General features: G+C 36.5%; 1 protein-coding gene across 3 annotated transcripts in view; it reads right to left on the reverse strand.

Annotated features, from left to right (window-relative positions):
• FNBP1L (formin binding protein 1 like) overlaps positions 1-25,982 on the reverse strand; it is a 50,622-nt gene that overhangs the window by 20,399 nt on the left and 4,241 nt on the right. For all 3 annotated transcript variants that reach the window (XM_058808760.1, XM_058808761.1, XM_058808759.1), the window contains exon 2: positions 5,709-5,824. In XM_058808760.1, the coding sequence (XP_058664743.1) occupies positions 5,709-5,824 (116 nt within the window). The remainder of the gene's footprint in view (positions 1-5,708; positions 5,825-25,982) is intronic.

Below are 25,982 nucleotides of genomic sequence, written 5' to 3' on the forward strand. Positions count from 1 at the left end.
AAAGCCCACATAGTGAGATTATGTCCAGTCACAAAGGATACACCAGAATATGAGCAGGCAGTTGGTGCAGAAATAGTAAACTTGGATCTTCTGCCTGTTTCTATACCCCCTGAGATTACAACCAAAAAAAATTTTACTATTATAAGAAAGGTCATTTTTATATCAATATGTACTAAGAAAGAGAATAAGCACTGACTTTTTAATAAAAAATTACCTACACATTTTACAGTAACCTGCTTATTGAAGTTCACGTAAAAATTTCTTCTCTCCATCCCCAGAACCCACTGCCTATTGTAACATTCTACTTGGTAGGGATTAAATGTAGACATTTTTAGGAAAATGCATAAACAAAATAGGGAAAAAAATATTCACTAAGTAACATTCCCGTGTTCCATTTTCCCTTACATTTCTGCTTTGTTCCTCAGCGCTTATTAATGAATAGGAAATTCCTAAAATTCATGTTATTTTTATTCAGAAGGTGAAATGCATAACACACATACAATGTTGTAGCTAAGCAACCATGCATGAGCCTTTTCAAGGGAAGATTTTCAGAGTTGTTAAAAATAAGAAATTACTTACTAAAGCCATACATTTAAAAACAGCAGGAGAGAAGGGTCATAAATACAGATTTACTACTGTGCTAATTTTTGTTCTGGTTTCATTCTTTAATGCAATTGTTTACTATTTCTAGAAAGACATAAATATTATATAATCCCTTCTCCTAATAACTGCCAGATTCATTAGTCAATCCCATCTACCTTTGGATCAAAGGAACACACAGGTTTGAGACACTGTGATCAGGATTTGACAGCACAAGGTACAGTAATCAATGGCAATAAATATAAAATGACAAGCAAATGCAGGTTTTAAAGATCAAAGAAAAAGACAGTGTTCATGTGAATAATTATGCACAGATAGCTTTTCCAATTAGTGAATACCAACCCCTAATCAAAAAGAGATATTAAATTTGAATTGTTGAAAAGCACAGGTTGACAAGCAGCCAGTATGAGCACAGATTTGAAGAGTGAAGCATTCTCTCAAAGAGAAGCCAGCTGCCACTTATAAGGATGCATAACATCCTCTGACATTTCAATCTAAATCCATGCCTAATTGTCAGAATTCAGATATGGATCTGGACTAGTTTATAAGAAAATTGTACAAGTAATTGCTCATCATCAGAACAGAAACAAATCTATAAGATTAATGCCTTTGCTTCCTATGAAAAGTGCAGCTGATGACACTCTAATCCTCTTTGGTAGTGAAGTTTTGATGGCTTCTATCACACACTGTATTACAGCCAGCCATTTGGAAGCAGATTTTATACAGGAATAACCACATCCAATTGTGCTGCTCCTGCAATTTTACTAACCTCACTTCTTGGTATAAATTGGTCTCAGGCCAACATCAGTGAGACAGGAACCTGATTTTTAAGAGAAGTACCACCTCAATCACGTAGGCAGAAGTTTAAAAAAGCACTTCAGCTGATAAAAATTACTTACAGTCAGGTACATAGAACATCACACAAAATTTTACAGATGTGTTAAAAATTGTGTTTATCAACAAAAACTAAGTTTTCTTCAGTCAATTAATACAGCACATAAAGAACAGAAGCAGCAGCATCAACACAGCACAACTTCTAGGAAGGTGGCAGCTCAGGCACTGTGGTATCTGCTCATACTGAATCACTACAGCCCCTATATCATATTACCTATGAGCCTGATCACAAATTTTTTTGCTTTCATAAGTAGCTAAAATTGCAGTAAGTACTTAAAAGCATTTCCTATCTCTATTTAATAGCTTCAATACAACTCTGATGCCTTCAATGACTGCACATCAGTATTATGGACTGGGTGAAAACAATAACAGTTAACTGTGGCTTAGTAACATCTCATCAGAAACACTGGAGCAATCAACCTTAAAAAAGTGTAACCTAGATTTCAAGTTTACAAAGCTGAATATCCTTGGAATCATTAAGAAATCACATGTTTAAGTTTATAGCAACAGGACTATAAAAAAAACCTGCCACAACCATATTTGAATAGTAATGAGCAGTGTAAAATCTCAGCTCCAATCAAAGGAAGAGAGTTTTGAGAAATGATCACATGTGGTGATAATCTGTGCACCCAGCTTTACAGTTGAGCTTACACCCATTTTTAAAAATCTTTCCAAGATTATGCATCTAAAAATGTTGAAGCTGTCTCAGTTTGACTAGACATATGCATATATTCATACTGTATTTATACAAATATCACTTGAACACAACAGTATGCAGAAGGAAGATGAAAAATAGATTTGATCAGAGTAACCAGGTAGCTCCAGAAATCACAATGCACTATTTTATTGGGCAACAAAGACCTTAGGAGCAATCATAGCTATTTGCTTTAAACCAACAATAGAGAAGCTGACCGTATTCAGAAATTTTATTCCATAGCAGTTTCATCTCCAGCTGCAGGTATAACTTGTATTACTGCCTAACATCACAGAAAGTGGAACTCCTCTGTCTGCTCAAGTGTCATAATGCTTTAGACAGGCTGAAAAGGGAGTGAACCTCCAGAATTATTTTGTGTGCAATGATATGGAACAAAACTGACCTTCACATTGCCCCTTTTAGGAAACAATGCTGGTCAAAAACAACATCTGAGAATTCAATTTAAATATTCAGCCTAGAGCTCAGTAATTTAGCACATACTAAATCTCATTTTTTCCAATTACAAAATAAAAACTAATTAAACAGTCATATCATTAAAATGCACTGTGGTAATGTACCCTGCAATATCTTTGTCCTGATTCACATCCCTGTAACTCAGTAATAGCCTCTAAAAACCTTTGCAAACCTTGTGGTAACACAATAAATTAGTGGAGAGCTAACCACATAAAAGTTTAGATTTCCCTTTAAGTTAGCTCAAACAAAATCAAATAACACATCCTTTTTTGTTTCAGAACACATTATGTTGCAGGCAAAGACAAGACAAGCTGTCTAGGGTGGTTTTTTTCCCCCCATAGACAATTGAGGATTCCCCAATTTTTATTGTAATTTTTTCAGTATCAAAGAAGAATAGCAAAGAATTAACCTAAAACCAGCATTTGGAAAAGTTATCACTTCTAGAATTACTTGGCAACCATGATATGCAACACCTGAATACAGTAAGAATATATGAGGAGCTCAAACAGCCCCTCATATGCTGTACATGCATCACCTGCCCTCTCCTAGAAAACATGGAAGGGCTGTTGCACCTGGGAAAGGCTCACCACTAAGCTGTGACAGTATAAAGAAAAACAAAGATTTCAAAATGCAAGGGTATACACAAAGTGAATGTGAATTTCTGCCAGGAGACCGACGCTAATAAGTGAAACCTGTTATGGAAAGTTCACTCAAACTTTCATCCTTGAAGTCTCTGAGAATCAAATCCAACAGTCATCTCAACAGGATGTTCATGGTCCACGCTGAAACCAAGACAGTAAAAAAATACCACCACACATCACTAGCTGTGTCTCCTGACTGAACTTGGCTTGGTCTCCCATCCCAGTACTAAGAGAGCCACAGAAGTACCAAGAGGTGACCACTTCCTGTACTGTTTATACTCTACCAACCAAGGGCAGTATTAATCTCAGTTATAAAATTCAATATTAAAAGAGTCTCAAACACTTTTTCAGATTTATCATATTGTTAGTATTTTAGTCAGTGACTGCAACACAGATTGTTTTCCATTATAAAAGGAAGAAACAGTGATCTACTAGAAATTTCCATTAGGGATATTTATATCTATCTCAGAGGCCATATGCTGCCAATATTAAAATTACCAGAACCACAGTCCATCCCACAACACCTCTCTCAGAACTTCCCAGGACCAAGATGCAGACTGGCTAACTCTTCTGAAGGTGACAATTTTGCTTGATCTCAATCCCCCCTGGGCCTCACAACTATGTTACATAATTAAAATAGTGCATGTCCTCAGGAGCAATGATGGCTGAAATCAAGGTGTTATCATGAGACAGTTCATTACTAAAGAGTCAATTCTCCCCCAAAGAATATATATGCAAGAATATCAAAGAGTAACTCACGAACTGGTCTACTGGCAGAAAATCAGTCACCCTGTGATGTGTGTGCTGAACAGCCCCTGGTGGGAAGCAGGCAGGAAGTGCACGTGCACTGTGTAATGTGTGCAGCAAGACCTGTGCTTCCCAGAGCTGTCATACTTACTGCACAGGGACAGTCACTCCAGCCATCTGACAGAACGGGTACTCGACAAAACTCTTTCATTTTTGAATGACACTTCGAGAAAAATCAATAGTTTTACCCAGAGTAAAATGCTCAACAGAGAAAATTTCCTATTTTTATTCAAATCCTGAAGTAATAATGTGGTCTCATCTTGCTAGCTGTGGAATGAACCTTTAAATACAATTAAGCAAAATGGCATTTGTTAATACTATTTAAGGAAAAGATCTTGATAGAGATCTGTGGAAACAAAATATACCTCTATTTTTTAACAGACAACTGAAAACAAATTAAAACAGGGCTGCCAACTGTGCTGTGCATGCTTCCAACTTTCCTTTACCTCCTCAAGTTCTTCTATACCAGCTTTGGAAAAGTGGTACTTATTTTCTTCCTTCCAAGAAAAAAATTCCTTCAGTAAAACAATGGATTATTATGTTAGGTGAATATATACAACTGGATGAAAAGAAACTGATAAAGAAATCAAAAAGGAAATGAGCAGCCCAGATACCGAACATCCATGTCCTCAGCTGGGAACCTCATTACTGTATTAATGAGGAAGGATTTCTCAGCTCTCTATCTAGTGACAATCTGGTTTGCAAATGATGGAAGAAACCACAGGAGAGAAGTTGCTATCAGTTTCAGTCTGACAAGGGTAGGCTTGCAGCTTCAGTTGAATACCCAAAGGAATTCAGGACAATAAAGATGAGGCGAAGGCAAAGATGGCAGTGAAGGCCAAGTTCACAAGATTGTCTTACTTTCAATTTTATTCTTCAAGCACTGTGCGCACTGTTGGTAAAAATTAACCTACTTTATGATGAAGAAATAACGTTATTCTGAAGCAGCCATTTCATGGCTGCTACTCTCCTTGCATGATCCCTGAAAGGAAATTCCTATTGGACCTAAAAGATGTTTCACTTGGCAGCTACAGAACAGAGCTAAGACAAAGGGTGGCTGGGTTACAGTCTCACCCAAAGGGACAAGACCTGCTATGGAAAGGGTGTGCTTTAAGGACAGGAAGGTCTTGTTGTTTTCTCAAGTTCAACTCAATTATTTCCATCAGATTTCTTAACACAATGTAGTGTTGCTCTTGCCAATTCAACATGAGAAATTAATTAGTAGCAGAGGCACAAACACACTCTCAAGTGTAGATACAGATAATGCACTTTACAGCAAACATGCTGATAGTCAGTGCAAAAAATCACTATGGTTTTCCTTGTTTTGAATCTTTAACTTTAAGCCTTAAACCTTTTTAGTTCAAAGATCTGAAGGGCGGGTGGGAGAGAAGAGTGGGAGAGAAGGCAAAAACAAGCAAGCAAGTGCACACCCAAAGATAATTTGTTTTGGACTGGTCTGCTGTGAAAAAAGCTAGTGATCTAACTCACTCTGTAAATGAAAAACAGTCATTAATCATGACACTTCACATTTGCCCACCAAGTGATACAGTGATTTTAAGTAACTTTTAAGATCCACTTGCAAAGAAAGAAAACCTTACCTCAGTTGTTTTGCATAGTTTTGTTCAATTTCTATCCTTTCTTTTACAAATTTTGCGTATTTCTCCAAGAAGTCAATGCCCCACTGTGTATGCTTGTCCAAGTTATCAAACTGATCCTTTAAAAACAAAAGGAAACAAAATTACCCAGAATTAGTAAAGAATCACAGCAGCACCAGATTTACACATCATTTATTTGTAAACTGTGCTCTGAGGGAATGCTTGCTACTGGGGTAGAAGTCATTCAAGTTATAAGTCAGTCGAATGTGTACATACGTATCAGCCATGTATACCAGAACAGTAGGTTTCATGTGCAGGAACAGATCCACCTCTTTTTATAAAAACAGCTCTAAATACTTGCATGTTAAGTGTAAGGAGCCTTTCATCATTTTCACAATGCAAATCTTTCTTTCTTTCTTCTCAAAACCCTTTATTTCAAAAGTGCATCTTTTCCACCACGATAACAGACCCAACCAAAGATCACTATTAGATAAATAAGAGACAGCTCACGGAAGAGATGTCTGGTAGCTTTGAAACACAGTAAATTATAATTTCACTGGATACAAAAAATTACTTTCACTCTTAGGATTACCCACTGAAATAAAAATAACATAAATTTTAGCAGCATGATTAAATTTGGGGGTAGTCTGCATATCGAAAACATTTATTAAATCAAAACTATATACACAGCTCATGATCAGCTCTAACAGGAGGTTCCAAAGAAAGTAAACCTGTCCTTAGTAATTAAGAAATTATAACAAACTAAAGGCACAAAACAGAAAGGAGAAACAATAAAAAATAAACTACATTTCTGAAAAAGAAAAACTTGGGGAATTTTTAATACATTAAACCGTCTTCAAAACCAATCTTTCACTGCACTCTGCACTGATCAACAGGTAGAAGATACACTAATTAGGACAAGCTGAAAAGTCAAAAAGCAAGTGGAAATATGGGGGATAAGAATTAAAGAATTAGGCAGGAGAAAACAAAGGTATAAAATACTACCTAGCAAATATCTGCATTTTATGTTACAATAATCCACCACAGTGAGAAAATAAAGGATTTTCAGCTTTCAATAGCATTTAAAATTAGCAGTTATTTAGTAATCCAAAAAGGCAAGTAACTGAAACAAAGTTTGCATCGTGTAGAGGCTGAATCCAAAGACACTTCACAGTAAACTTAAAAAAAAAAAAAATCAAAAAAAAGAAAAAAGCTAAGGAAGTAATTAAGTTCAAAGTTTAATTAACTTGCAAAAAAAAAAGCTCTGAAGGCTGTTTATCAGAGGCTATCTCTTGCAGACTCAGTGGCTTGCCTGAACCTAATGAATGATGTAGACTTCTAGCACTACCAACTTTAGCTCAATTTCAATGAGCAGGATGATCTACAGCTAAATCAAAAAATGCCTAAAATGCTGTAAGACTCAGGGAACACATATTTACTTAAAGAGATACCAGGTGACCACAGCTATATAACCAACAAAAATAAATGTAACATTACAAGATTAAGGTTGCTCTCCAATGCTGCCTTGCAGGCACCAGCATCCTACACCCTGGACTCTCAGCCACAGCCATTAGTGCCTGCAACACTTCAGTCCAATGGCATGCAAGTACTGCCACCAAACATCCATCCTGCTCTACCACCAGCCTCTGCACCTCTCTCCCCACCAAAATCACAACCACTTTCCCTGATGTTTCACCACAGACCCACAGAAACTGCCAAGAGATGTGAGAGGGACCGAAGACGAGATTTTGATGTATTCGGGAAACCATGGCCTGTATCTCGCATTATTCTGATGTGTGCACTTTGCACCAAGTGGACGTTTCCACTCTAAACAGCTTATGTCAAATAAAGTGACATTTCTGCTACTGCTTTTAGAGAAGCTGCACATGCATGGTTTGAGTGTGGGAACAGGCAGACAGAGACCAGGCTGTGGCATCAAACCACATTTGCAAATATGCGTAAAAATCCGTCAATCTCAAGTAGCCTTTCTTTTTTACACTTCATTTGTGTAATTACTCTTACAAAATTAACCTAGCATCCAAAAGCAGTTTGTAAAAGATGCTTCTGGCATGAAGTCAATACCTAATACCATTAAAAAGAACTGACTTCCTTCAGCACACAGCAGAACAAAGCCTTTGCTGTCCTACTTAAGCTCTTTAGACCACAAAGCTCTCATTTGCTGCTAAGGTTTCATTAGCATTAGGGAACACCACATTACTTATGTTTCCAAACATGCAACCAGAGACAGTGGCTTTCCAAATATTCTGTTGAAACAAAAAAAGACTCCACTGCTCAAACTTCCTTCAAGGTCTGCTGTTAATATGAAAATTACGTTTGACAAGTTATCATGCTTTACTACAAGGATTTCATCACTGATCATATAACAAAAACTCTTTTTTTCCCCTCATTTCCTCTTCTTCATGTGATTCTAGAAACAGTATGTTCTGTGCAAAGACAGCTTTGTTGGATTATCCCACAAGCTTCACAATTTTTCAAATTCCCTATAAACAATAAACCTTTGAATTAAAGTCTGTGGCCATAAGAATCACCTTACACTGCTCTGTAAAGCCACTGAGATAAATGAGCAGAAGATAAAGGCAACATCAGAGAATAAGGAAAAAGGCCTGGCCTTTTCAGAAAGGCTTCCAGAGAGGAGTCACAAATACACTTATTTACTTTCAATCTCTCTCCAGAAGCTCACATTTGAGCTCTGGGCCTCAAAAAAACCCAAAAAGCTTCCTTTTTGAACAGAAACAGCAAATCTTCCAGACTGCTACAAAGGAAATCAAACTAATGCACTGAGATACAAGTGATGTCTACAATGGAAAAAAAAAATGGTCAAAAACCAGTCAATGCTCTACAGATAACAGAACAGACCAAACAGTTTCAATAAAATTTAGGTCTGTAATTTCAAAATAAATACATCAGTGTAGCAATTTGGCTACCTCCTTTATAAGAAATATGAAAATTGCATTAACTAGAGATCAGCAAAATGTTATTTAAAAAAAAAATTCACATCCTACAACATCTGGCTGTCTACACCTTGATAATGATGTTCTCAACAATATTTCCAAGCACATATATATTGCTGTTTGTCTAGTAACTGCCCACACCTCTTGCCAGCTGAGCAGAAAATTTTTGTTAAAAACTTTATTAAAACTGCAGCTGATTATTATTAAAGTGATTAAGGTCAGCTAATGGATGGCGGCCCTACGTAGAAACTGCCCACTCAAAAGTGGAATGTAGTCCAAAGCGTCTCCACTACAAACAAATCTGACACTTTACAAGAAGTTTGTAGTAGGTCAAAACAGACTATTCCAAAACAAATGCCACCTACCCAAATTCTACTTCCAGAGTATTTACTGGAACCACACATCAATGTTATAAACACTCCAGGTTTGCAGCTCTAAGCTTATCACGTGTTTGCAGCTACCAGCTGCTTTACAAAACTAGCAGCTGAAGCATCACAGGCAAGAGCGAACCTGACTCAAACCTGCACCCAAGACAAAACAGACTCTCCTGGGTTAAACTCAAGATTAGCTCTCCTCCTCTTACTGACACTTGTTTTTTCTCCAAACAAGCCTTTAGAACAAATAAAAAGAAAAACATGGGAGATCTCTTCAGAGGGCCGAGCATGCTACAGCATAAATACTGCACGTTTAGTCTTCCCAAAGCTACCAGTCCAGACAATGACTAGTGTAGCAGTTTCAAATAAAAGGCATTCAACAAGATAGAGATTTTTACAGGTTTAATGAACTTTTTACAGGGTTTCATGAACTTCAGAAAGCAATTCTACTTGCATTTAAAGCTACGATTGTGGTATCATTCTGTAAAAAAATCCTTCTGTTTCACTAATTTATTCCTTTACAGTATGTAAACTAGCTAACTGCATTAACATTGAATTGCTTTCAAATTAGTCTCCCATTTCACTGACCTCCACACAATACAGCTGAAAGTTTTAAGAATCACATTAAACACTGAAGTACATTGACTTACAATTTCAGAAACCTATCTCAATTAATTACATCTGCAATATCTACTTAATAAAACATTTTATTTGAAATTAGGATACTTTGCATTAATTATTCTACCATCATTTTATTCTCTATTGACTCAACTGTTCATCATTACTTCCATACTTTTATCTGACCACAATTTTAGTCTGCAATTACCCAAGTGATCTTATTTGCACTTCTGAAACACTGGCTCAAGATGAGATTTTTTCCCAATTCTTTGTTCTCCAGGCAGCACAGCCAGTCTAAACTTCCAAGTCAGTGAGTGGGAGATTAAAAACTCAATTCTGTCTTTTGCTCTCTAAATTCTTAACCCTTATGCAGGTTGGTATAAGGGAATATGTACTATGACAGTGTTCAGAGCATGGAAAAGCTATGACTTAACCACAAAACTACAAGTCCACAGAAAGCCAAGTGAAAAAATGTGGGCGATTAGGTAACTTAATACCCATCTCAGCAGTTCTTGTTTACTCAATTTATGCCCATGAGGCTTTATCAAATGAACCTGAATTATGGATAAATTTAAATAATAGGTTAAATTCTGTATAATGTCTTTTTTTGCCTGCATGAGCAGCACTGCAGAAGAAAAACAGACTGCTTCTTAACACTCAACTCTATTCAAGAAGTTAAATATTTTAAGTCACAAAGCATTATTAAGTGACCGTTTAACATATTGAGATTTTATAAAACTCTTATGAAATGGCTGAATTATGAAACATTATGCTGCTTGGGTTTTATTTTTTTTATTTTTAGATAATGATCAAGGTCTTCAAATTATTCCCTGTTTTACTTCAAAAAATGAAACAAAACAAAATAAATATCTTGCAGTATTTGTACAATGAACTACCTGATGCGTTACATTAAAAGTTATGGGGACCATAATCATCAATGAATATATTAATGAGAACTGACCAGCATAATATACCATACCTTTCCCTCTTTGTCTTCAGGACAAGTTAATTAGAAAACTGTATTTTAATTAGAGCATGCCACACTAATCTACTTCTGACAATACATTTCAGTTTCTCTTTGTGGATACATCTTCACTGTCTGTTTTGGGTTTCTACTTTTGTCTCTATCTTTATGCATTCCTGCTTCCTTTTCTATCTTTGGAGAATAGCTCTTTTATTTTACTGTCTGAACTGATTATCATTCCTCTGTATTCCTGCCTGTTTGTTTTCATAATTATCAATTTGGTCTGGTCTTTCTTTTTTCCTTGCAACTGCAATGTGCCTCTTCTAACCAGGCAGACAAAAGCTGCTTCCAGCTAAACAGTACTTTATCTTTTCAAAGCACCCTGTTAGCTTCACGTCTGAAAACTAACAAAGAGCTGTTTCTATATCAAGAACAAAAAAGAAAGTGTTTTGCTTTTCTGCTTTTTACGAGTTCTGCATTGTAGCTCCAGACTAATCTGCAAATTGTACCTCATTCCCCCTGAAAACAATCTAGGTATTACAGCTGAGAGGAAAAATGTGCTGTGAGCAAACTTAAAGGCTAAGTATTTTATGCACTAAAAGATTAATATCAATTAGAAGGCTCAGGGTGGTAACATCAAAAGTCACAGTGACACTGGAAATAAAGCAGAGGCACTCAGATTAAGATTAGAAAAAGAGTTACACATTCATATACAAAAACAGTACTTCACATTTTAATTTCATATTAAAACAGAAGTTCACTATTGATTGTACAGGCATCTGTACAGGATTTTATGAAGAAAATCTGCTAGTCTTTTTGAGTCATGAAAAGAGGAATAATTCCTAAAGAGAATTTCAGAAAACAGTCTGTAGGTTGACCTTCAGGACATGAAGCTACTTTGCTTGCAAAACTTCAGACACTGGTATTAACAGTACACTATGTTGTAGCTTGAAAATATTTAAAAGAGAAACTCTGCTAGAAATGCACAGTGCTTAATATGCAAAAGGAAAACAACAGTAATGTCAAAATCACTTTTAGCTGGACAAAAGACTAGTTTGCCCTGATTAATAAAGAATTAATAAATTCATAGTAACAACATAGTATGAAAAATCTATTTGCCCGTTAAGCTTTAGTATATATTTTTGAAAAGCAATATCACTGTCAACTTTAATTTTAAGAAGTCAATTTCTATGATGAGAGAAACATTTGCATGATAAAGTGAGCAAAAAGCTCAAAAAAGTACTGAACCACTGGAGATGCAGCCACGCTGTAAGATAATGCATACAGCAAGTCAGCTTTCTAAAGCAAAGCTAAAAAAGGAGAGCTGCAACTGAGGAAGAGAAAGACAAAGACTGTTGTTCTCCATAAAGATGTCCCCAGAGCAGCAGCAAAGGAACTGCTTTGGAAACTCCAGATGAAAGTCATGTCTGGCAGGAGGGGATGTCTTGTCTGAGACCTACCAACTTCACAGGTGTGACACATTTAGTTTCCAGGAAAGAGCAGGAATCTGCCACAGACACAATATGTGTGCAAACATTTTAGACTGCTTTTGAAAAGAGCAGCCATAATTACAAAAGAATCAAGTTCTGCTTCTAGAGATTACCAGATCAGCTGAAAAACATTAAAGATTACAGCTGCACACACCAGTTCACCCATGCCACTGGATGGATCAGAGCTGGACTAATCATTAGATTTTACCAGCAAGTTCCCTACCAGTAGAGCAAACTGATTGAAAAATTTCCCAACTGGGACAAGGAACAGCACTGTTAAAACAAGGGAGGAAAGGAACACGCTGCCACAGAGGGTATCTCAACAACCACTCCTATTTGCCCTGTTAATGAATAATCTCCAGAATTCTTCAGATTCTTAACAGATGGTCACATTCATAAGGACTAGAACAGCAGATCTGCCTCACTGCACCATGATGCAAACTGAAGTAAGGGAAACATCACTTCTGTGCAGTACCTGCAGGTGTGCTCTCTTCCTCACTCAATGACCCCCTCTATAGTCCCACAGCCTGCCACACACTGCAGGGAGGGCTATTCCCTAAACACACCACACCTTCCTCCCCAGCAAGTTCTACCAACACAGTTTGTAATAGCCAGAACACATTTCCAGGCCTCCTTCCTCTCTGCTACCCATCATAGCCTGTTCACATTGTGCTTGTCAATGAACAGGCTCTCCCCTGTGGGTGTGTAACTTTACCTACAAGCTAGGAAGGAGCTAAGAACTGCGTCCCAAGCAGTCAGTAAGGACTCCCTTACCACCACCATTTGAGAAAATACAAACATATACAAATATACATATACAAATATGTATATATAATATACAAATACAAACATATACAAATACAAACATATACAAATACACACACACTCATATGAAGTATCGCTAGAATACAAGCATACATAAAATATAGATCAGGAAATCCTTCTTTGTAAACTGGATCAGAACCCACTCAGCTTTCAATCATCCCCTTAATTTCATTCAACTTTTAATTGGGAAGATCCTTTTTAAAAGAAACTTAGTCAGATTTTTTTCGCATATGTTCTTAATAGAGATTGTTAGAATACTTGAGTTTCATCCGCATTTGAACCAAAGCTTAATTCTGAAACACATTCTATTTTATGCTTAATTCCCACACTAACTTAAAACAGACCATTTTCAAACATCTCTATACAAGACAACAGCAGATCACAAACCATGTATTTTTTAGCATTATTGGATTAAAATAGTTGCCGTCTTAACACAGGGGCAGCATTACACTTGCCTTGTATATACAAAGGATATAATTATGTCCATTCCCCTAAACACCACGAAATCTTATTTTCACCATAGCCAAGCCAGAAAACCAGCACTTCCTGAGTCTTCTGGGAATGGCTGAAGGCTGTTAATAAACAGGCTGAAGCATAAGTACATTTTCGTCCTAGTTATGTCACTTGAAATAGGAGACAGGAAGACTATGTTTAACCCTAAATGAAGTAAGTGCGATATCATGCATCACAGTGAAAAAATGCTACTACTGTTTGTACAATGCTTAGAGATGCTGTTGCTCATTATAAGAAATATCTGGAGAAAATCCCATCTTTCCAGTAACACTAGAATAACAGATTATAAAGTAGTAAGGCTATAAATCAATGAAGTAGTAGAATACTGAATTTGCTCTATGACCAACAGGCACGTGAGGCCTCATGTGAAGCAGAAGTTCTGTGCAAAACCAGCACATTTACTGCATGATTAATGGTAGCCTACAGAAAGTCTGCAAGAACAAATTATTTGCATTGGAAAACACCAATGCAAGACTTTTATTTTTCAAAACCCGTGTAAACAATCATTTAGTTCTTCAGTTACAAAATATTATTACATGACCTGACACTATGTACAAGGTGAATGTTTTAGTGTATGACTAAAGAACCCTTGATGAAACTACTGAAGCATTTCAAAACTTTTAAATGCCTCTCCACCAACTACAGATACTTCCACAAAATTATTAAAAATGCATCCATGGGAGACTGACTGAGCAAGCAACTCTGACACTCCCCAGTCCTTGCACATGTGACTGAATCTGTTTTTGCATTCTGGAGGATCTGTTTTTTCAAAACTTGTACAAACAAGAAAGGGATCTCGCCCACTAACAACTTCTTCAGTGAAGGGTTAAATTCCTGCTCTGGCCAGTCTGGCACAGCATCTAACAAGCAGAGTCTGCACTGCTTTTTTCCTCTTCATACATTAAGGGAGTGAACAGTGCACTCATGAAGGGAGTAGTCTGGATGTTACAAAGCGAGGCAATAGGGGAAAGACAGAAGGTTTGCATATGGAATATTACAGAGCACCGAGATGCCCTACATCACAAATTCAGAAAACAAGATCTGCATGTGCACACAAAACTCTGTACCAACTGTATTACAACATGTCCAGCTGCAATACCATGGGACCCAGCTCACACTGCACTATTTAGTGAGTTTTACTCAACTGAAATGTGACATTCAAAATAACTTTGTTTGCATATTAGAGGCTATTCTATAGACTTTGCTACAGTTTAAAACTATTACAGTGTCATAGCTCTGAACTCATCAAGAAGCCAAGATGCCTGATACAAATTTAAAACAAGGAAGTACTTTCTGCCAGATGGGGGAGATGAAAAAGAAGCAAGAATGGCAACTTCCCTCTCGTCCAAATATCACTTCCCTGTATTTATCTGCTCAGCTATTAAGTAGACTGTAGGATACCATTTTCAACTGACTTAAAAGTTATAAACTATTTAACAAATATGATGGAGAAATCCCACGCAGACAAGTGAATTTAGTGTGTTTCACTCTTAAAAGATGCATCTTTAGGCTTTGTCTCAATAGAATAGTGAGAAAGAACTGAACCTATGGGTTGAATCATATTGTTTATGATTCTGACAATTAGGGCAAATATAGTGTAAAAATATCTATAGAGAATCCAGACACTGTGTATCACCAGTAGAACTTCATTTTAACACAGAAAGCGAGGTATATATCCATAGTATATTCCTGATAACTTCCCTTATATGTATTTAATGAAGGTGCACATTATTTAGAATCTTAAACTGTTGTCAACAGCTCCCTAAAAACACATTTCATGACACTATTTCTAAACAGCAACTGGAGTGAACAATGAACTCATAAAATAAAACTTACAGCACAAGAATATAACATATCCTGCTCTTAACTTTAAGTTCATTTCTCACAATAGTTGTAATTAAAATACCCAGTAAACCTACAAGAACTTGGTACAGGAGTAATATATAGTGATTCTTCCTGTAACATGAATCTTTTAGCTCCAACACAGAGACCCAGACAAAATTCCTCATTCAGCATAGCTCTGATAAACTGTCTCAGTTACTCTTTCCTCCTACATGAAGAAGCTATAGTGAATGCAGCTGGAATATGAGAAGGTATTTCCTAGTGTTAGTACCAGCTCCCATCAGATAAATTTCAGACAAAGGCATAAACCTTACATTTGTTGCTATTGATATTCAAAAGACAAAACTGTAACTTCATAGCTTGTAAACAAATATTTGCTCTTCTAAACCAGAGTAAGATACCTATACACAGATATTTTGATCAGCCCTTCAATTTTATTGAATTAAATCATTAGCCTTTTATGGTGTAGGAAGGGCTGCAAATACTACCAGAGTTAATCACCAGGACTGTTCTGTGCACACTCCCAACTAAAAGGGAGCAGACACTGCTCAGTACTTCAGAAGACCAGAGATCACAGGACCAGTTACGTAAATAGTTACAGAACTGGAAGGCTGTTGACTGATTTGCCATATGCTGTTTGTTTTGTCAACCCAATGAACAAGAAGATTTTTCTGTAACAAGTCCTACTGAAAAGTGAACTTCCCTTTCCAGTGTCACCTGTAAATACACTTCAGTGCTCAAGAGAAAGACTATAGTAGCCCCATCTTCTTCCCTTCACAAATATCTTGCTAACAACAGTAAATACTTCTCAAACTTGATTACAAAACCAGATCCCTACACTTCAGAAGAAATTAACATGGCAGTAAATTAGAGCCTTCTCTACTCTTTGAAATATTATTTCAGACACAGATAAATATCCTGACAGAAAATAAACTACACACACACACAAACCCCAGAAGCAACAAAACAACACCCAAATTGAAAAACCCAAAACAAAATGAAAACCACCACCACCCCCCACATCCTTTATTTGCAATGGAATCTACTGTACTCATTGGTTTTGAGGCAAAATTAACATAACTGAATAAAGAATTTAAACTAAAACCAGATGTTATTACTGGCACCTCCAAAACAGTGGAATTTTTCAAGATTTTGTGATTCAGATAACACTAAAATGTAACACAATTGTGCCGTGTATCAGTTTCTCTCAGAGTTTTTAAGATATGAGCCTAGAAATACACAGCAAAGTCCTCCTATATTTCACCACAGCCTTTGGAATCCTAATCTGGATTGCAGGAATAACATTATTCATAAAACCTTTATTTCTTGTAGAAATGTACTTCCTCTGATAAATCAAACAGTACAAAAACACATACTGCTTCCCTTGGTTAACAAGGCATTTCTTCTCAAATTACAAAGAAAACAAGAGGAGTGATGTAATTTAACCATAAGTGCACTTCCATTAAAAAAGTTACAATTTTAAAAAGGTAAAACAACCCTGTTACAGCACATTTGAACACTGAAGTTGCATACACAAAAGCTGAGTACAAACTTCAATGTTCTGAGAAAAAAACCCACACTTTTGAACCGTCATAGCTAGGCTCCTCATTCTTTACAAACATTTACAAAGTCCAAACTCTTCACTGCTCATTTTTCATCCTGTTTCTGTAATCCAGCATATTAAAAAGACAGCAAAGTCCATCAATATATTCTGCACCACTTCAGGGGCTCCATACTGAAAGTTAGCAAATTTATAGCATAATCGGTGTCCATACTTCTGAGGCAATTCAGCACTCACATTCAGGACAGAAATAAACATGAACCACAGGGTCACACTGGCAATAGTGACAGCAGGCCACATCAATTTCTTGTTTGAGAGCCAATTTCTTTTTGAGAGTCAAATGAATAGTCAATGTAGAAATTAAAAGGTACTTCAGCAGCAGCAGTTATTTCCTTCATGACTAAACTGACACAAATAGAAGGGTATTCACACTAAAATCCAATCTGAACAATATAGATGAACAAGCACCAAATCTCAGTACTTTATCTGTGACTGGACCTCAAGGTTCAAAACTGGGCCCAGTATTTTCATTTATATTTATATTTATTGATTAATGAGCTGCATGAAGGGGCAGATGCCTCCTCAGTACATTCGCTGGTGACACAAAGATGGGAGGAGAGGCCAACACCAGGATAAATCTCTGTAAATAAGCAATGGGCTAGGAACTGTCAAAGACACTAAAGAAATTGTGGCAAACAGCCTCAAATATTGAATAAAACATGACATAATGAGAAAATCAAAACCCATTTCTTCCATAGTACATAAAACTGTTATATATTTTATTACATTGAGTATAAAACTGAAACCATCTAATTGCACATGGGAATTTCAACTTTGTTTTTAACATTACTAGCTTGATTTAAAAAAACACTGAAAATTGATGTTTCATATCTGGGGAGCCTTAACATGTAATATCTTAGCAAAAACATTTAAAAATCAGTGATTAAAGCATGCCAACTTGTAATCAAAAAACCACCATGATTTTGTGGTAGAAAAAATTATAGCCAGTGCCTTTTCCCCAGGTATCTCTTTTTTTAGTTTTTATGTCATTACATTGTGTAAAACCATCCGTATCTTTTAGAAAGAAAATTAATGAAACTAAAATTAAATGTAACTAACTTGTAACAGCATTCTGAATTCAGTGCATCTTTAGCATATGTGGAAAATTAAAGACACTCACAGTCAACTACTTTTTTTCTAAAGAGAATGATTTGGAAAGGAAACTATTTGATACTATTGTTCCCATCAGCCTCAAAGAAATACTAAATATTTAAAACATTCGAAAGATAATTTATCAAAATATATGTGACTAAATGTTGAGTGTTCTTATGGTATCATATACCATATCACAAAACAGTCACAGGGAGTATTCAATTCCCAGATGTCCTAAAATGCTTAAGAATATGCAAAATTATTATTCTTTTATGGGAGCAGAATGCACCATTTGCATTAAAAAAAAATTTGCAAGGTTAATTGGGAAAACAGCATTTGTTTTCATATCATATAAAACCAAGAATAACCAAAAAAAAGCAACATCCAAGCAACTGTCAGATTAACTAGGGAGATATAGGAGCATGATCCTCTTCCCACAAACGAACACAAGGCGGCAAAAAAAAAAAAAATCAAACCTCTTTTCCAATGACATAATGAAGAAAAGCAGTTGGGGAAGCCACAAGTTCAGATTTGACTTACAGTCTGATTATGCCTGCATGATTAGAAGTTAAAATGCTAAGTACAAAGTACTGCAAATAGTCTATCAAGATCATAAGAAACACTTACATATAAGGTCTTAAAATTCACATTTCCCAGCATCAATTATATATAAAATAATAGCAGTATTCCCACCTAATGTGTGCATAAAGGTCTGTAGAGGCTCCCCTTTCAGAATTAAAACTCAAGGTTGAAAATTGAGTTTGGAGCACTGATATGGTTACCTCATTATTGTAAAAAGCATGAATCCTGGCTGTTCAGCACAACCACCTTAAGACAATTACATGTTTTCTCAAAAATTGCAAGGGATTTTCTACAAATGATGCCAAAATGTATTCATTACACAGCCCACAATTACAGCCTTGAAGTATAAAGCAGACAGAACATGGAAAACCATTTAATCTAAGAATCACTAAGCTTAAATACCACCAGCATCTCATATTTAAGACTATTTTAACTCCCTTAAGAAAATTATTTCAGTTCAACTATTGAGATTCCAGTGAAACTGAACGACAACCCTGCAGAACCAAAATAACTGGGAGTCACTGGGGGCTAAGAGATCCAAGCGGGAAGAGCAGGTAGCACCCGCTGCCTAACCCCACGTTTGTTTGCACCTACTGCAGTTTAATACACAGAGCCAATCCCTGGTTTTACAAAACTCCTATTCCAATCCACTAAGTGGATGTTTCTTCCAGTAAAATCTTCTTGTTGCACTCAGCTACTCCTACCTCACCGCTTCTGTCTCAGAATGCAGAACATAAAGCTGAACCTGGGGAAATCCACTGGGATCTCTCAAGTGCCCGGCCAGCACAGGAGGAACTGCAACGCTGTACCTGGAAAGATGATTAATTATTCTCCCTACCACCAACACCAAAGTGAACACGTTTCTTAAAAGCCATTTTGGAAAGAAGTTACCCTTGTTCTTAAGAGAGGTCTTAATACTAACAGGGTCTTAAACTCGGGGAGATAATTTAAAAGATCTAGTTTATGTGATTGCGAAATGTCAGCAGAAATAACACAAAAGACCTCACAGCTTTTACAAAACAAAGAAGCAATCAAGATAAACTAAAATAAATAACCCACCACCCTGTCTCCTCAATCTCAACCTAAACACTTAATCAGACCACCACACCTCTTGCTGCAGGAGTAAATATTTGAGTATCACGCAGAGGCAGGACACTTCACACAACTGCTCAGCTTGCCTCACACGGTGACATTTCTAGTTAAGTTTCATGGAACTGTACAGTCTACATTCCCCTCACATTACTACAATGTAGAAAAATCCTAAACATTTGGATTTTCCTGATAAGTTACTATGTATTTTCAAGAAATTAATTTTTCCTCTTTAAACATGTCATCTTCTTAGAAACGAAACCTAACCAGATATTCCAGTCTTTTTTAACATTTTATTACAATATGCTGGAGAACTTTTCAAGACAAGTTCATCCTTTTCTTGCCCTCCTCCAAACAAATTTGTAACACCTTGACCATATTACACAGATCTTGAATGTCATCATTTGTTGTTTAGCCAATTTCCCAGATAATAAAAACCACATTTAATGAGATAAAGCTTTTCATTAATTATAAATAGTCTGAAAATATAATTTTCACCATTTGTAAATCCAAGTACATATCCTCATTCTTCTAACTCACAGTTCATAGTCAACTCATGAAAAAGATCCATAATTAAAGAAAATAACACCAGTAATTGTTGCTGATTTAAATAATGCTGTGCATCAACTACAAGCTACAGGTAGAGTTAGTTTGCAAATATTCCCTTTCTCAAAAACAAAACAAGGCTTGGAAAATTTCCTGATAATACAGTATTTAATCTCACACACATTAATGAGTTTCACTGATCCTGTGAGATCTTTGCTCATAAAGTGAACAAGCATTGGTAAAATTAAATATGTAAATAAGTACCTGCATTATTAGGGCCCAAATAAAGTAGGCATTAGGGGCATGAGGGAGCCCGCATTTGACTCTCCAGAACAAAAATTGTTTCATCAGTCATCCATAGCCAACCTTCAAACAGTTTTCCATTTACTAATCACAAATTTGAAGTTGTTTTCAGGGAAAAACTAAGATAAAACATTTCCTTTAAAAGCATATCATGCACATCATATCTTTGCAGCTACTGTACTTTACTGGTTTATGCTTTTTACACTAAAGTTTCAAATTTTAACCTTTATTTCACCTGCTTATGACTTCTTTCCTGAATCTCAAATCTATGTCCATCCTAAAACTTGTGAACAATTTCTCCTTTTTTGTTTAAATCAGTCTCTTTCTGCCATTCCAATATCTGCAATCTTTAGGCATTCTCTACCCATCTCATTTCTCAACCACACCACATCCTGTTCTCTGTACTGAGAGATTATACTTTCACCCACGTTTTCCACCCAGCCCTATCTGTGCATTATCTCTCTCACATCACACTTTAGCTTCTTAACCTCACTTCCAAGGGCACTGCTGGCTGATCCCCGCTTATTACCTCATCATACCAAAGGATTATTGTTGCTTCACTTGAGACACCAACACTCCCTTGTACTTTTCAACAAGTATTTCCTGCATTCTCTCAGGCTGTTTGGGCGCTCATCCCCCGCCAACATGACAAAGGTTGCCCACTGGCACCCTTGGCTTGCCAGGCTGACCAAAGGAGCAGCTCGGGGGCTGCAGCTGAGAGCAGTGCCCAGCCACTGTGCCGAGCAACACCGGGCTTCGCACAACGCTCACCCGGCACCAGCAGTGTGTGGCCCAGCCCCTGCAGGAACCCCAAGCTAACTGCACCGAGGATGCTCTTTATACCGAGTTTGTGCAGAATGCTGCACAACACAAGGACACTGTGTGACTAACAGCAGTAGGTTCTAAGTAAATACAAATATAAAATACACTCCCATGATTGATTTCAAATGTCAAATACCCTAAATATTCCTCTAATTGTGACTGGCATCACATAAATACAGGGGAAAAATGCAGGACAATTGGATGCTATAACAGACAGCTGAAGAACACCTTATCTATTAATCATAAGGATTAAAAAGTATCAGATATTATAAATATTGCAATTTCCTCTTCCAGAGTATTCCCCTGCTGTAGAGATAGCCAACTGCATTGGAGTACAGGTGTTCTCTGGGGTTCACACACATCAATTATTTTCCCACTCACTGCCACAAAAAACCCCATGCCACCTAGATCAAATGCTTATTTGAAGACAATATTAGAAAATATTATTATTATTGACCTCCTCTGAAAGAAATGAAGCATCTAGGCTAAAGACAAAGTGGACAAGAAGCATACCCATATTCAAAGAAAACACCCTCCAATTACTCTACCAACCAGAACATACAATGTGAGGTTTTCACACCCACTCAAATTGGGCATCCACCATGAGAAAGAATCCAGCAATCAAATGCCTTATTTACAAAGGATTTACAATGCAGATGGAGATCCAAAAGGCACACCCATCTTCATCACCTGCACTCACATCTGGTTACCTCAAGCATGCCAAAAGTTAAGGCTCCGTCTCAACTCTCCAGTGCAATTGATGTCATATTTCAGAAGTTCTTTAATACTTAAATAACTCCAAACTCAAATCCAGTGGATGTAATGTCGTTGTACAACACTGAAAAAGTATCTTTTACTTAATATGGAACTACAAATAGCATGTTGTACTATTTCTTGTGTGCCAGCCAGGGAGAAGCAATTCACACAGTACTCGCCTCTGGAATAAACATTTGTGAGTATTCAAATCACAGCAACTGTACCAGCTATTACTTCATAAATTAACTCTACCCCCTCCAAAACCAGGATAAAAGTGCACGGGTTACTTTCACCATTTTAAAACACCTTATTACCCTTACACAGAAAGAATAATAAAGTATTCTACAAATATTGCTACAATATTAATTTGATTAAAACAAATTAAGTATAATCCAATTGTACAACCCAACTAACAGGGACAAAAATGTTTATTTGCCCAAGATGACACAAGAGTTCCACATTAAAGCCCAAGAAAAACTCAGGTCCTGCAATATTAGCTTTTTAGTTCACAGTAAGACTGCATTTCTCCTTCAAAATATGTAAACAGCAATAAAACTACAGGGAAATGTACAAAGCACAATGCCAGAAAACAGTTTAATCAGTCCAACGCCCTGTTCATTGCAAATGACAAAGCAGAAGCAGAGTTCTGACAAAAAAAAAAAAAAAGGTATTCATGAATCTTACATGTAACTATTTCAAATTTTTCAAGTTTCCACACAGTAGAAATTTTCAGAAAATTCAGTACACCTACAATTCAGCTCATTACAAAATGTAATACTCCTTCCACTTTCCTCTTAGACTAGAACTTGTAGCTGAAAAAAAAAAAAACCAGCAACACAGAAACTTATTGCAGATAATTCCATAAACAAAGTCAGTGCAGAGGGTCTGCATTTTAATGAAAACCAGAAGGCTTTTATTAGTATAATACTTTTTTCCTCTTCTTGTCCCATCCAGCTGAAGCACTGACATCCATCTGAAGACAAACCTCTAAACCTTGTGCCAAGAGAGCACTGGGACTGGGGTACGTAAACTCACTAGGGGCAAAATGAAACAATCTGACTGGAATTTCAGCTTTCACTGAACAGTTTGTTCACCATTACAAGGAAAAAGCTGAACATATCTGGACTTCAGGGAATTCTTTTCTCTACCAAAATGAATTCAAGTTCTTTAAAAAGTATGCACACGTGTTGCATGAACAATGACAATTTAATCTGAATTGTGTCAAGTAACTTCCCCTCCACAAAAAAAATTGAACACCCTATGTTAGTCAATTACTAGCTTTACCAAGAACACTAAATAGTGCTCTGCAAATGTAAGGACTCAAGTATTTAAAGATTCTATATTAACAAATGAGGGTCTCACCCAGATCAATCCAGTGTAAGAACTAATATAAATACAACACTATTAACTTTTAGATATCAGTACATCTACAGCATCAGTGATTAATCTACACAAACAATAACAACAAACCTTCTGTCTTCCAGCATTTACCTGCAAACAGCTGAAAGCACCAATCATACCTGCTGGGGCAACCTTCAGCTCATGAGCACACTGCCAACACACTTTTATCTTCCCATGATTTTTTCCATCACAAATTCTGAGGGATTTGCCACTCCAGAGATCATTATTTTGACAGATACACATTTTAAAGAACTCCTCAGCTTGGCTGAGATAAAGATCCTGCAATCTCCAATAACCTTTTTACTATTCTCACTCAGGAAATCAAATGAGAGCTGCAGCCTTTAAAATCTTGATCCAGGCAACTGTCAGATTTTGTACTGTCAACAAGGATACTGCATACATCCTTTACAAGACAGCAATACTTTTCCAGTGTTCAGAATTTCCAGATTACTAAAGTCCCATGTATGTTTGTACAAGCTTCACTGAAAAGCATATACACTTCCAAGTCTGTAAACAAGTGGGGCCATAAATAAAAACACATGTCTTTCTAATACATATCAGATGATAAAGCTTTCAAAACTCCAAAAAACACACTTTCTAAACAGACAGTCAAAGGCACATGTATGCATTCTTAAATTATGTTCAACATCAAATCCAAACTGATAAAGTCTCATGACAATGACACACCCCTTCCTGGAAAAAACAGCAAAAAGGTCAGATGTTTATGAACCAGACAATTGCTGGAAAAATATGGACAAACATTTCCAACTAAAACTCAGTACAATTGTTTTCACACCAAAGCCAGAAGTAACTACTTTCAATAACCAAGTATTTGATCCTTACATAACCTTCTAGTTGGAACTCTCAGGTCTTCCCAAGGCTGAGGTGAGCCACACAACACAGCCTGTGAAGGACTGGAACCTCCCAGCGACCAGGCATTTTATCCAGCATATCACCCAAGACAGGGGAAACGTGTAACCATCCCATGCATGTGGAAAACACTGTAACCTTATACTGCAGCCACAAGACACATTCCTTGCACACATCTGCAGCCCACAGCAGCAGGACTACCCATTGAAGAGACAATCTATACAGAGTGCTGTTACAATCTTTGGGTTAAACTGATGGGGAAATCTAGGGAACAAAAAATAGCCACATATTGTCTTTAAAAGAGTATATGTTAGCACACTGGAAAGTAAATGTACAAAATATTAAGATTCAAAAGCACCTAAAATTTTCCATATGGGATATGGCTTGATATTTAGAATTATTTACAGTGGTTTTTTTATGTGTATTAACAATGCTAGTAACTACATAACCACATCCACATTAACAAGAAAGGTTTCTCAGTTTCAAGAGAAAAACTTTTTTTGTTTTGGAAAAAACCTTATATTTAGCTAAAAATAAATTTTCTAATCTAGTGAACAAAAATACAGTAAATTACTACAACAGAAGTATGCTACATAATGGTTAGCTACTTTTTGAAGCTAACTCATATTTACATTCTGTGGATGTTTTCCATATATAATTACACTTGACAACTTTTAAGATTAGGCAACATCACCACATGATTTATCTTCTACAAAAAAAGACTAAGATTTTAAAGCAAGAGGAAACAATGTCTGAAAGCAGTACTGAAAGCATAAGAAAATTTTTAACAGCTTTTGAAAAACTACTGATGCAACCGAGCTATTTAATATTTTTAATAACAGAACTTGGGTTTATGCACAGAATGAATTTTGTTTAAGGAAAGATTAAAAAGAGCACACCACCAAATATACTTTGATCTTTCTTTGGTCCAACATAACTAATTTCTAAAATACTACTCTACAGTGCCAGTGGTTTCTTAATTATAAAAGATGGTGTGCTTCTGGCCCCATGGAGCTCACAACAATAGTATCATTAAATCTTCTATAGCCATTTCTTTTTAATCATGAAATCTCAGCACAAAAAGCCCTCAGCAAAATTTCTGTTTTAAATATTTATCAAGAGGTGAGAAACAGATGGCTAGACTGGTTCTACAGACTGAAAATGTTCTGACATGGTATTCAAACTCTTTTTCTGCCAACTGCTATTAAGGAGTTCACAGGGGTTGGAACAACAGAACGTGCATCCAAAGTTAAAAATTATCCTTCCTGGTTGGTTTTTTTTTAAAGAGACAACACAAACTCTTTAATTTCCAAAGAAGCCACTTCAGAGTGCCAATCACACTGTCTCCTCTCATTACACCAAGAACTTCATTATCAGCCACACTCCAGTCTCCAAAGCTTAGTAAGCCTTTAGCATCAAAGCAAATGCACTACATATTCGATTTAAAAGCACAATACCCCAAGATGGCAATAGCCAGATGTATCTTTTAAATATCCTGTGTTAATGCTATTTGTACAATTCACGCCCACCACAAAAAGAACTCCAGATGTACAGAAACATACACATTGAACAGATGCTCATGCTGAGAAGATTCTTA

Source organism: Ammospiza caudacuta, chromosome 7 (assembly GCF_027887145.1).
Source record: "Ammospiza caudacuta isolate bAmmCau1 chromosome 7, bAmmCau1.pri, whole genome shotgun sequence".
NCBI lineage: Eukaryota > Metazoa > Chordata > Aves > Passeriformes > Passerellidae > Ammospiza > Ammospiza caudacuta.